At 38.6% G+C, this 11,683-nt stretch overlaps 1 protein-coding gene across 4 annotated transcripts in view; it reads right to left on the bottom strand.

Moving 5' to 3' along the window:
• Positions 1 to 11,683, bottom strand: part of TASOR2 (transcription activation suppressor family member 2) — a 78,312-nt gene that overhangs the window by 45,525 nt on the left and 21,104 nt on the right. For all 4 annotated transcript variants that reach the window (XM_059404008.1, XM_059404007.1, XM_059404009.1 and 1 more), the window contains exons 2-4: positions 3,566 to 3,711; positions 3,185 to 3,280; positions 2,084 to 2,156 (exon numbers count right to left, since the gene is read on the bottom strand). In XM_059404008.1, the coding sequence (XP_059259991.1) occupies positions 2,084 to 2,156; positions 3,185 to 3,280; positions 3,566 to 3,711 (315 nt within the window). The remainder of the gene's footprint in view (positions 1 to 2,083; positions 2,157 to 3,184; positions 3,281 to 3,565; positions 3,712 to 11,683) is intronic.

Below are 11,683 nucleotides of genomic sequence, written 5' to 3'. Positions count from 1 at the left end.
TTCCTCCTCTCTCTCTGCCTGCCTCTCTGTCTACTTGTGATCTCTGTCAAATAAATAAAATCTTTTAAAAAAATAAAATAAAATACACATGGGAAGCAGTGCTATTTTTCTTACCCACCCCACAACGTGGTTAAGAAGAAATAACGGTACATGTATTTGTTAGGAATAATTCGGTTTCTACTCCGGCACCCCACTGAAGCCAGCCTCTTAAACATCAACCATATAATCAGGGATTAGAGTCATGTAGAACAAGGGCCTTATGTTTTAGAGATGAAAGCTAAAGTATTTACTTGTAATTTACTTTCCCATTCTTTAACAACAATATTTTGTTAGCCAAATGGAGGAATAACGCAAACCAGATCTGTTAAACCGAGGGGATCGGTACACTACACCATCCTCTCTTCCTGCATTAGTTATGTCTTATGCGTTAGTTATGTTTGTTATGTTTCAATGAAAAAGAGTAGGGATAAGAGAAGGTTTTATGGAAGATGTTATCAGGGTTATGAACGTATTCCCCGTCACGGCCTTTAGAAGACGTGAATGTAAGTTTTAAAGCATTTTTGTGTCACACAAAGTGACCCCAAAACCCAGCAATCTCACTGCTGCGTCTAGACCTAAAAGACAGCAAAACACACGTCTCCACAAAAGCCTGTACACGAAGGCACACAGCTGCGTCTCCCTGATGGCCAAGAAGTGCAAACCACCACAGGTCCCTCAAGCACTGAAAGAATAAAGAAAACGTGGTAAAACCACACAACGGAATATCACCCAGCCAAAGGGCAGATGAAGTACGGGTACGAACTGCAGCGTGGATGAGCCCTGAACACACTGAACCGGGAAAAGGAGTCACAGAGCATCACGGAGAAGTCCGTTCATGCGGAACGTCTGAATGAGGCGGACCCGGGGTGCTGGAGAGCAGGTGAGCGACTGCCTCGGCCAGTCGTGGCGGGGAATGGCTTGTCACTGGGAACAGGCACAGACTTCTTTTTCGGGACGAAAAGAGTCTGTGCTAACAGTAGCACTGCTCTATGAATACATTAAGAAAAGCTGACCTGTATACTTGAAATGAGTCAATTACAGGCTGCGTGAATTCCATCTCAACAGAGCTGTGAAAAAGTCAGCAGGAAGCAAGCCACTCCTGACCTCCACGCTGGTAGCACCCAACCGTGCTAAATACCCGTGCTCCTCCCCAGTTCTTCCTCCACCGGACTTTCTCCCTACCCCCTGGCCCCCAGGTCCCACACCCACCCACAGTCCTGTTCTTTCCCTTCAATACTGTCTCACACAACAGGACCTTTGGCTTCAACCAACACCTAGTCCTGCCGCTTTGCCCCCATCTCCAGTTCTGATCCTTTTTTCCAGCTTTTTTTCTTTTTAAACCATCAGCAGGGTATCTCCCAGAAGACCTAGGAAAATCCACTATTTCTCAAATTTAATTCATGGAAGAAGTAGCGTCCATTTACCGGGAGCTCAGTGCTTCCCGTAGCCTCCCATGACCCTCCCAGCAGATCTCAAAGACAGTTTTATCTATTTCACAGATGAGGAACTTGAAGCTCAAAGAAATTTAGTGCTAATCCACATTCTTAACCGTAAGATCACCTTTCCCGTCTACCGCCTCAGCTTCCCTGCCGATCTCCTTTCCTTCTGTGTCTCTTCTCCACCGACAACATCACCGCAGTGTGAGCTGACAGGCTTATACCTGATTATTCCTTCTCTCACTCCTCACATTCCACAGTTGCCAAGTCTGGCCAGTTCCATCGATTCTCTATTCCTGCTGCCATTATGATAGCTCAGAAGACGTCCTCATTAGCCCGGGATGACCGCACTAGTCTCTTGGTACCGAAAGCTACTTTTAGTATCTCTTCTAGGACAACCAACCTTTAAGAAAAAGTTCTGATCAGGTACTCCTACTGGAAAATCTTAGGTCTTAGACTTGAAGCTCATTTCTATGCTTAAAGCACTGATTCTAAAGATTACGATTTATCACTAATGAAACTGGCTTTTAATGTAAGTATCCTATGAAATGAACCAAACCTCACTTCACCTCGTGAAAGAAGAGATTCTCTTTTCCGCTCAGACTTACCTTTGGCTGGGTCACCAAGCGTGGTAACAGTACTGCAGCCCACACAAAGTCCGCGCTGACATACTGACTTTGCCTTTAAATAAAAGACAGTACTTTGGTTATCATGTCAGTCTTAGGAGAGACAATGAAATAACACTATGATCTACGAGCTTTCCAATAAATACAGAATCTGTACACAGTATCTATGTATGGCACAAAGCAAGCTTGTGTGAGGCAACTGTGTTTGGTTAATAGTTCACGTAATTTTAATCATTTAACAAAAGCGTCATCAGCAAAACCTAATTAAACAAGATTAAGTCCTCTCTTGAAGATCTCGATTATAGCTTTGGAATCACTAAATTTGAGAATGTCTTATCCACTAGTGCCTTTTTTAGTATGAATCCATAATGTATTTTATTTGTAAGTAGATTATTAAATAAATGAACTCTTCTGGTATTACTATATAATCCTTATGTTATATGCTAACGTTAAGTATTCTGTAAGCAAGTCTACCCTTGCTCTTTAAAAATCATGAACTCAATCAAAATATTAAATTATTTAAGTGAATTATAAATTATGGTATTATTAAAACTGCACCTAGCAAGCCACATACATCTTTGGGGACACGGTCCACCCAGTAGTTTCCTTCTCTCACAATTTGGGTACAAGCAACAGTACAGAAGCTCCAATTTCAAGTAAGGCAACTGCTGGAAGTTTTCACCTTATCCCCAAAAACCATGTAACTGAAACTTGAAAAACCTCTACAAGAAACAAAGGATCTACGTGAACAATGATCCAGAATAAAGAAATATCATTTACTCCATTAAAAGGCATTACCAATACTTAGGAAATCCGCATTAATTCAAATCTCACCCTGAGGTGACAAATGTATTTACAATGAAACTACAGAGGGCCTGTGAAAAGGCGCAGGAATCCAATCACTTTCAGGACTAGCTGTCACAATCATTCCCACTGCCACCAGACTCAGCAACAAAAAAGACTGGAGAACTGGTAATTTTATAAATCTTAGAGAAGTGAAATGCCAATATTTAAGTTTAATGAGATCATTAATTTTGCATATTAATATCACAAAATTAATGTTCTGTGACCCAATTCCCTTACCTGATTTTCAGTTTCAAACAGAAGAAACCCGTAAGTCTCTTGAAGTTCTTCCTGAGTATAATTACTTGCTTTTTTTTCTTGGTAGAAAGTTTTGTACTGTATAAAAGAGAGAATAATCAAATGCTATAAACATTATTTTGCCTTGCAAATTAATTTTTAAAAATGCATCATTTGAATTCCTCCTGTTGAAGGACTACCAAAACTTATTTTTCTTCTATTCCCTAGAATATATTCTTAATTACCTTCCAAGGATTTCTCATCTCATCTGAAAGTGACAGCTGAGAAGAATTAGCTAGGCTTTTATACCAAAAATGATGGGTCTATTTCTTTAGAACTAAAATAAAACTAACACACAGACACAGTGTGTACCAAGCACCTCACCTCATTTAAGAAAATGTCATTTTTCACCAAAGTCACTTGACTGTACTGAAAACCATGCTCAGATGCAGAGTCCAAGTAAGAAGTATGAAGAATTGAAACTGCCCTCTGGAAGAGAGAGTCTGAACTCAAGGACACTGTCTCAAAAACTGTAAAACACAAACAAAAATAATGCAACTGTTTAAGATAACCAAAGGATGGGGTTAAAACCGGCATACCAAATATCACTAAATATCACTAAATACTAAATCTATTTCCTTCCTGTAAAACTCAGACACATTGTGTTTGGGCTCCATTACATGTACTATCTTAAAAGACCTCTCACGTGAAGAACATGATCTACGGGAGGTGAGTTACTGAGGGTGAACCACTTTCAATACAGGAGTAAAATAAACCCTGCCAGATGCCTTGGGGCTTTTGGTTGAAAGGCGTGTGTTGTAACCACAGTGGGGACAAGCAGATCAAACACGGCAGCATCAAGGTGAGTGGTCAGCAAATCAGAACAATGTTCCTCGTCTACACTAATGCCACATTTTGATAAACTTACCCTTCCTGTCTTCATATCAAATCCCCCAAGTAAGCCCGTTAGGTTTTCTTTTAAGGGGCCTACTACTGCATACTCAACACTCAAACACATTAGAAATTCTTCTGTCTTTGGGGCTTCCTCATGGCCTAGACACATCTGTTAGACTTTACCTTGTATGGGTTATATTATAAAATCATTACTTCTTTTCATTTCACAAAAATAAAACTTTATTACTTTTAGAAAGTGCTTTTTTCAAACCCTACTCACGTGTTATCCCAGAAATTCTGACATGACCCTCCTGAGAGGCATGTTCCCTATTTGAGAATTACTGACTTGACCCAATGATTCTCTTGATTGAGGCTTTGTGCCTTTTGTTTTATAAGTTTTTACTTTAGCGAGACTTGAGCCTAATGAATTCTTGTAATATTTAAATCTGATTTGGCTACCCCCTTATATTTGTGTCTTCTCTATGCTCTTTAACCAGGTCAAGACAGTAAGGTAACAAACTATTTATAAATAATAAAGAGAATGGACTAATAATATACAAGCACTGGAAATTTTGGTGATCTAATATAAATAAATAAATACATTAACATGGCTTCCTGCTTTTACCAAAACTCTGCCAATTACATTAAAGTTCAAAAGCTAAAGGAAAGAAAAGCATTTTAATTAAAATTAACTTATGAACAACAGTAAAATACTAAACTATCATAGAAATGAAAACAAACATTTCAGTGAAGTTAATTTGGACGAAACTGTCCTAACACTTCAACTATCCAAGTAATTTAAACATGCTTTAATAAACTGCCTAGTATCAAAAGTCAAAGACTTAAGTAGCAAGGAAGGAAAGAAAAGAGGACGAAACATTTAAGAATATCCTGAAGTTCCTACATCTGATCCATATAGATTTTTTTTTCTCAGTTTCACTTTTTCCTTCAAAATCAGTATATGAATGCTATTAAAAATACAGATATTCTAAAGAGGTTCAAATAGCAAAACAATAGGCAGGATAATTAAAATGATGCCTTTTTAGCTGCATTACCTTCTTTAGCTACATTGGCTTAAAACAAAGTAGGAGGACTATGCACTTGTGACTTCATCTTTAAAATAAGTTGCACCACTGGCCCAAATGCAAGTCAGGAGTCCTCTAAAAGCCCTAATATGGGAAACCTTGTATTTAATATTTGTAAAAGTCAAAATAATATTTTAAAAGTAAACTCTGAGGCTCAATATTTGAGAAATAGGTTGCTTACAGAGAAAGACAGAAGTTGTCAGAGCTTTGGAAATGACCAGTCTATGGCTATCAACTCTTAAATTCCACACGATGTTAATACGAAGACACAGGTTTTAACTTCTGGAAGTACCAAATATGACATACATCCACATTTTTGATGGCCAATGCACAGTAATAAATGAAAAACTGTGAAAAATAATGTACTCTGAAAAGCAAACAAAAACAGCCCATCTAACACTGTGTCTGCCAAATACATGTGGTCAGAGAACATTTTATTGACCAGTATGAGGAATACTGTTCTCATAAAGCAATGACCAGAGATGACAGCCTAAAATAAACATAGGAAATGATTTTGTGCTAACACATTTTTATTCCTAAAACTACTGATAGTTAAAAATGCTTCCCCTTTAGGTCAGCTTTCTCCAAACAGAAGTTATTTATACAAGTAACCATTTTACAGTTAGCAGAAGGAAAAGCATGTCCAAAGCGAAAACTGATAGAAATCCACAGTAAATCTGGACTCTTTCACGATTTCGTAATAGAATGATGTCAGTTACACCCTAGAAAGCACAAGTTTCCTGCTATATAACTAAGCAGATAGGTGAACATTTTATCAAGATATTATCTCTTCTTACACAATCATTTAAGAGTCAAACTAGTATACAGAAGAGTATGGGCACTAAATTAATGGGCGGCTGCATTTTTGCTGAGCAATACACGTGCTTCACTTAGACATTCAAGATTGTCAGAATATTAAGAGAATGAGGAGGGGGCTATTCTACAGAGAAATACTAAAACAACTTGAAAAGTACCTGTCTGTAAAGTGTAAGAGTGTCCCTTAGAGCTTAAGTGACCAAGAGAGAACAAGTAGGGAAAATTCAAGTTCAATAACAATACTTCTAGAAACTGAGTTAATATTCTTTCCTTTAGCACCTAGCTTTGGGCATATTTCTCCGCTGTTTGTGGATTCATTCTTTAAAAGTTAAGTCCAGCTTGACATAAGCTGGATTCTGTTCAAAGTGCCCTGAGATAATCTCCCCTTTCTCAAAATCCATCAGTGATATGGAATGTCTGCTTTGGGGCACTTGTTTCTCTACTTAACTTCTAATAAGTAAGAGGGATTAGAAAATTATAAACTGATCTCTGATGCTATGGCACATGTATGTGTTTTCCATTATCTAAGCATCTGGTCTGAAAGAAAATAATGAGATGAACTAATGCCAACAACTTAGGTGTCCCAATAATTCTAACAAAAATTAGCCACTTCTACCTCTCCCTGGGACTTTCATGACCACTTCTCCTATATGTACATTATACAGTAGCACTCATCAAAGACAGAAACACTCAGAACCCAACAGTATCTGCCATTATAGGCCCTTATTTTTTCCTACAGACGGACTGCAACTTACCTCCATTAACACTGTCGATGCCTACATATTTGGCCCAGTCTAAGTAGGTCCCTTTATAGTTGTTAAAGAGCCCATTCCTTAATCATCTAATCCCAGAATGTATTGCCTTTATTTTTAAGACATTGAGGGATTGCCAGTTGAAGGTAAATACAACCTTTTTACAGCACAACTTGGAAGACCTAACAAAAACTTAAATGTGTGTACCTAATAACCTTTCCATTTCTGGGAATCTATTCCTTAGGAATATTAGCATGAGTACACAGGAGATAACGGACAAGGCTACTCCATGCACTGGCATCTATAAGAGCAAAAACACTTGGGATAACCCAAACTGACATCAATAAGGAAACACCTTACAACTAGTACATAAATACCAAGTGAATCTATATACTTTGACATATAAAGATATCTACTCTACCACCGAGTAAATAACACACATCATATAATGTCATTTTGGTTTAAAAAAAAAAAATAGAAAATTATGTGTTTGAAAATTTACAGAAAAAGATCCAGAAAGATGGGAAACCAAATTGTTAATGGTGTCTAAACCAATGGTTATTCAAATGGAAGTGGATAAAGGTGAACTCAAACATTTTACCTTATATATATTACTATAATTTAGGTTTTTCTTACACAGTATGTATTACTTCTAGTATTTAAAATATCTCAACTCAAAATCAAGTAAAATGAATCATAATTTCAAAGAAATACAAATAGGGAAATGTGACAATTTCCCCTGAACCTTTTCTGATGGAATTTGAAATTTTAATCCCCTATTAATTTTGGATCAGTGAAATTTGTAGTCACTGGAAATTGTAAATTTTTTTTAAATGTCCTTTCATTTTACATGATCTAAATTAAAATTTTTTAAATTGTACTGCTCTACTTGAATTCATTAGTAATAACTCATAGCATTTAGTTTAATACCCACTCTTTTCTGATATGAACCCTGGCTCGGTCTTCTCTAAGAGAGAATGTAGCTGGGAGGGTGGTCTTAATTCATTTTCACCAAGTATACCCCCAGAATTCTCGACATAGTCCTGTCCTCTGTTAATGTCATAAATGCTAAAATGAGAAAAGAAAAAATTAAATCATAAAGTGAATAGTTCTATTTACGGTGTATTTACCACACACACAGGTCTACTGAACATCTGATTTACATTAGGTACAATTCTATAATGTTTACCTCCTTTGACAAATCTCCAGAGCTAAGGCTAACAGTAAACACATAAAACGAAATGCTTTTCCTTTGATATTTAAAGAAAATCTTCACAGAAGATTCACAGAAATAAGATATGCTTATTGGAATCACTATTGCCTCAAAATAAAAAATAGAGATTATAGAACCACATTCATGTTCTACTGGTTGAAAATAACAAAATCAAATAGAACACAAATAAAATCTCTTCCCACCCCAAATTAGCATATAACCCATCCTTTTTTTTTTTTTTTTTTTTTAAGATTTATTTAGTTTAGAGAAAGAGATGGGGGAGGAGCAGAGGGAGAGAATCTCCAGCAGACTCCCTGTGGAGTGTGGAGCCTGATGCACGATTCAATCCTACAATCCCAAGATAACAACCCAACCCTCAGGCAAGAGTCAGAAGTTCAACTGACTGAGCCACGAGTGCCCCGACCCATTCATCCTTAAAAACAAACAAACAAACAAACAAAAACACAAAAAACTACTAGTGGTGCCTATTACATATACAGTACCATGCTATACCCTGGATTCATCAAGACAAATGAGAAACCATCTCTACAAAAGAGGCTCAGACTAGAAAAGGAAGACAAACCTATACAGAAACCAGTACTATAAATGCCGGGGGGTGGGGGAGATCTAGAACATGATGCAGTGGACGCAGAATAGGGATTTCATTAAGACGGGGAAATGTCGAGAAGTTTCAGAGGCATCATACTTGAAATCTGAGTAGATATTCAAATAATGAAGGAGGCAAAAAAGGGGCCAGGCCACATGTTCTCTAGGCAACAGAAACAGTAGAAGCAGAGGAAGAAACATTGTACATATAAGGAACCCCAAGCACTTTATTTGAAGAATTCAGTATGCTTCACATATAAAATCAGCATGTCTACTTTTATAATAGTATACCTCTTTTCAAAAAGGATTTGACGCAGAATTATATGGATATACTCAAAATTCTAGAGAAAAGGTAGCAATATTGGTAATATTCATTCATGAAACAAATAGGTTATTTATGTCAAGAGGGGAAAATTAAACTGGGAATCAGGAGACCAGGAGTCTCATGTAGGTCCACCACTACCTTGTTCTGAGACATTAGTGTGAGGACACTGTGGACTGCCTTCCTAATAATCACGCTCCATTTTCTTTTAATCCCCCAAACCCTAATTTTGTTTAGATACTGGGTGATCCCATGCTTTAGGAGAAGCCTGGGAAGGGTGTGTGTGTGTGTGTGTGTGTGTGTGTGTGTGTGTGTATTTGAGAGAGAGAGAATTGAAGCTTATTATGGTTTTTGGCCCATGTGATCTGGAAGGACGTCAGCAGAGAGAACTCTGGGAAAGCTTTCTTACAAAAGCACTGGAAGAAAAGATGCAATCTCCCTGTCTCCATCTAGCCTTTGGCCTTGTCTTTCTTTTAATCTAAAGATTTTATTTATTTGAGAGAGAGAGCGCGCACACACTAAGTGGAGGAGACAGAGTGAGAGGGAGAAAGAGGCTTCCCACTATGCAGGGAGCCAGACGCGGGGCTCGATCCCAGGACTCCGGGATCGTGACCGGAGCTGAAGGCAGCTGCTTAAGCAAGTGAGCCACGGAGGTGCCCCTGGCCTTGTCTTATATGTGTCCGTTGCCTGGAATTCCTCCTAACCAAGAGGGGACTGACCAGCCGACATACTGAGAGTGGAACAAAACAGAAGATCCATCCCTGATGAAGTCCCCGAACCGCTAAACAAATGCACCTCGAGCGGCCCTGCCTCTGAGTCTCCTGAGATATGAAATACTTTTTTTAGATTTTATTTATGTATTTGACAGAGAGAAAAAGATCACAAGTGGGCAGGGAGACAGGCAGAGGGAGAGGAGGAAGCAGGCTCCCTGCTGAACAGAGACCCCCTGATGCGGGGCTCGATCCCAGGACCCTGAGATCATGACCTGAGCCGAAGGCAGAGGCTTAACCCACTGAGTCACCCAGGCGCCCCTGTTTAAACCACTTTTGTTGGCAAATGAAAACACACTATGAACTTTGTTACATTATTTACTCCAAGGCCTCATGCAGTTGGAATTCTCTAAGACTCCTTTCAGTTCGAACACAGTGACTTTCCAGACTGCCTTCCTTAAGACCTCTTATGTATAAGGCTTTATGCATGGCACTAGATAATTTATCAAGTCCCTCTCTTATCTGCTACCATGCCTGGAGACATTTATCCTAGTATTTATTGGTAAGAAATCACAAAAGCTTACATAACTGCTGTGAAAACTCGAAACCTAAAATATAAGGATATGTAAAGCCTCTGATTCCCACCTACTCAATAAAGTCTATCTCCCTCTCACACACAAAGGAAAAATGCCCAACTCAGAGCACTCCTGATGTAATTTCCCTCATTAGTTCCACAAAATCTGATATTCACACTCCTCCCCCACTTCATGTCTAAATAGTCCTCACGTTTAAAGCCTCCCCCCAAATCTAGCTGTTCTGATGACTTAAGATTTCTCCACCCTGCATTAATCATTCTTCACCTGTGTCCCGCACTTCTTTACTGTAGTCCTGTTGTATGTATGGCTCTGGGCTAGAGCTAGGGAATACAGGAAAACAAAACAAAACAAAAAACCAAAAAAACAAAAAACAACAACAACAACAAAAAAACAAAAAACAAAAAAACCACCAGGAGACCATGTGTCTGTCTTAAAGAGTGATCTTTTTCTTTTTTTTTTTGATTTATTTATTTATTTGACAGACAGAGATCACAAGTAGGCAGAGAGGCAGGCAGACAGAGAGAGCGGAGGAAGCAGGCTCCCTGCTGAGCAGAGAGCCCTGAAAGAGTGATCTTTAACACTGAGGTCATAATTTCAGAATTGTGTGTGAAACAGTTATGTTCAGGACAAGGGCTTCTTCAGACTCCAGGAAGGTAGTAGAACGAGTGGTCAAGGGAATAGACTCTGTAAACAGAAGGACTTGGCAAGCCAGGACTTTGAACCTAAGTCTTTCTAGTTTTGTGACTTTGAGAAAGCTACTTGATCTTTCTTCCCCTTACTTTTTAAAATAAATTTCAACAAAGCATAGACACAAAATAAAAAGCCAAAGACCACTAGGTTTATCAATCACTGTCCCCACCCTCCCAGGGAGCCCCTATTCCATCCCTCTTAGTTGACCACTTTCAACTTTGGCTATATCTTCTGGTGTAACTCCATGTTTCTAAATAAAATGCCATATAAACTCATATCACTAATTTTGCTATATCAGTATTCAATGTTTCACTAAATTGTATGCACTAATCACAGCTGGGCCACACTGGGTAATTTCCTTTCTTACAGGATGTTTCATTTTGTGTTTTTTTTTTTTTTTAAGATTTTATTTATTTATTTGACAGACAGTGATCACAAGTAGGCAGAGAGAGGGAGGGGGAAGCAGGCTCCCTGCTGAGCAGAGAGCCCGATGTGGGGCTCGATCCCAGGACCCTGAGATCATGACCTGAGCCTAAGGCAGAGGCTTTAACCCACTGAGCCACCCAGGCGCCCCAGGATGTTACGTTTTATTCAATTTCAAATTGCTTAATTTTCAGTTACCAATCATTAATTCAGCCTAGAATTCTAGAGAACTAAAAATCTCTGAACAGATAGAAACATCAAGTGTTTTTGGAGACATCCTTTGTGGAGCATGATATTATCCAGCTTCGGTCTGAACCTGTGCTCTCCAATAACTTGGGAGAGCTTTGTGACCTTGCTGGGAGATGCTGAGATACAGCACTGAAGCATAAATGTTC

This window comes from Mustela nigripes, chromosome 6 (genome assembly GCF_022355385.1).
Source record: "Mustela nigripes isolate SB6536 chromosome 6, MUSNIG.SB6536, whole genome shotgun sequence".
Classification (NCBI taxonomy): Eukaryota; Metazoa; Chordata; class Mammalia; order Carnivora; family Mustelidae; genus Mustela; species Mustela nigripes.
The sequence above is the reverse complement of the archived record's forward strand: the minus strand, read 5'-3'. Positions and strand labels throughout refer to the sequence as shown.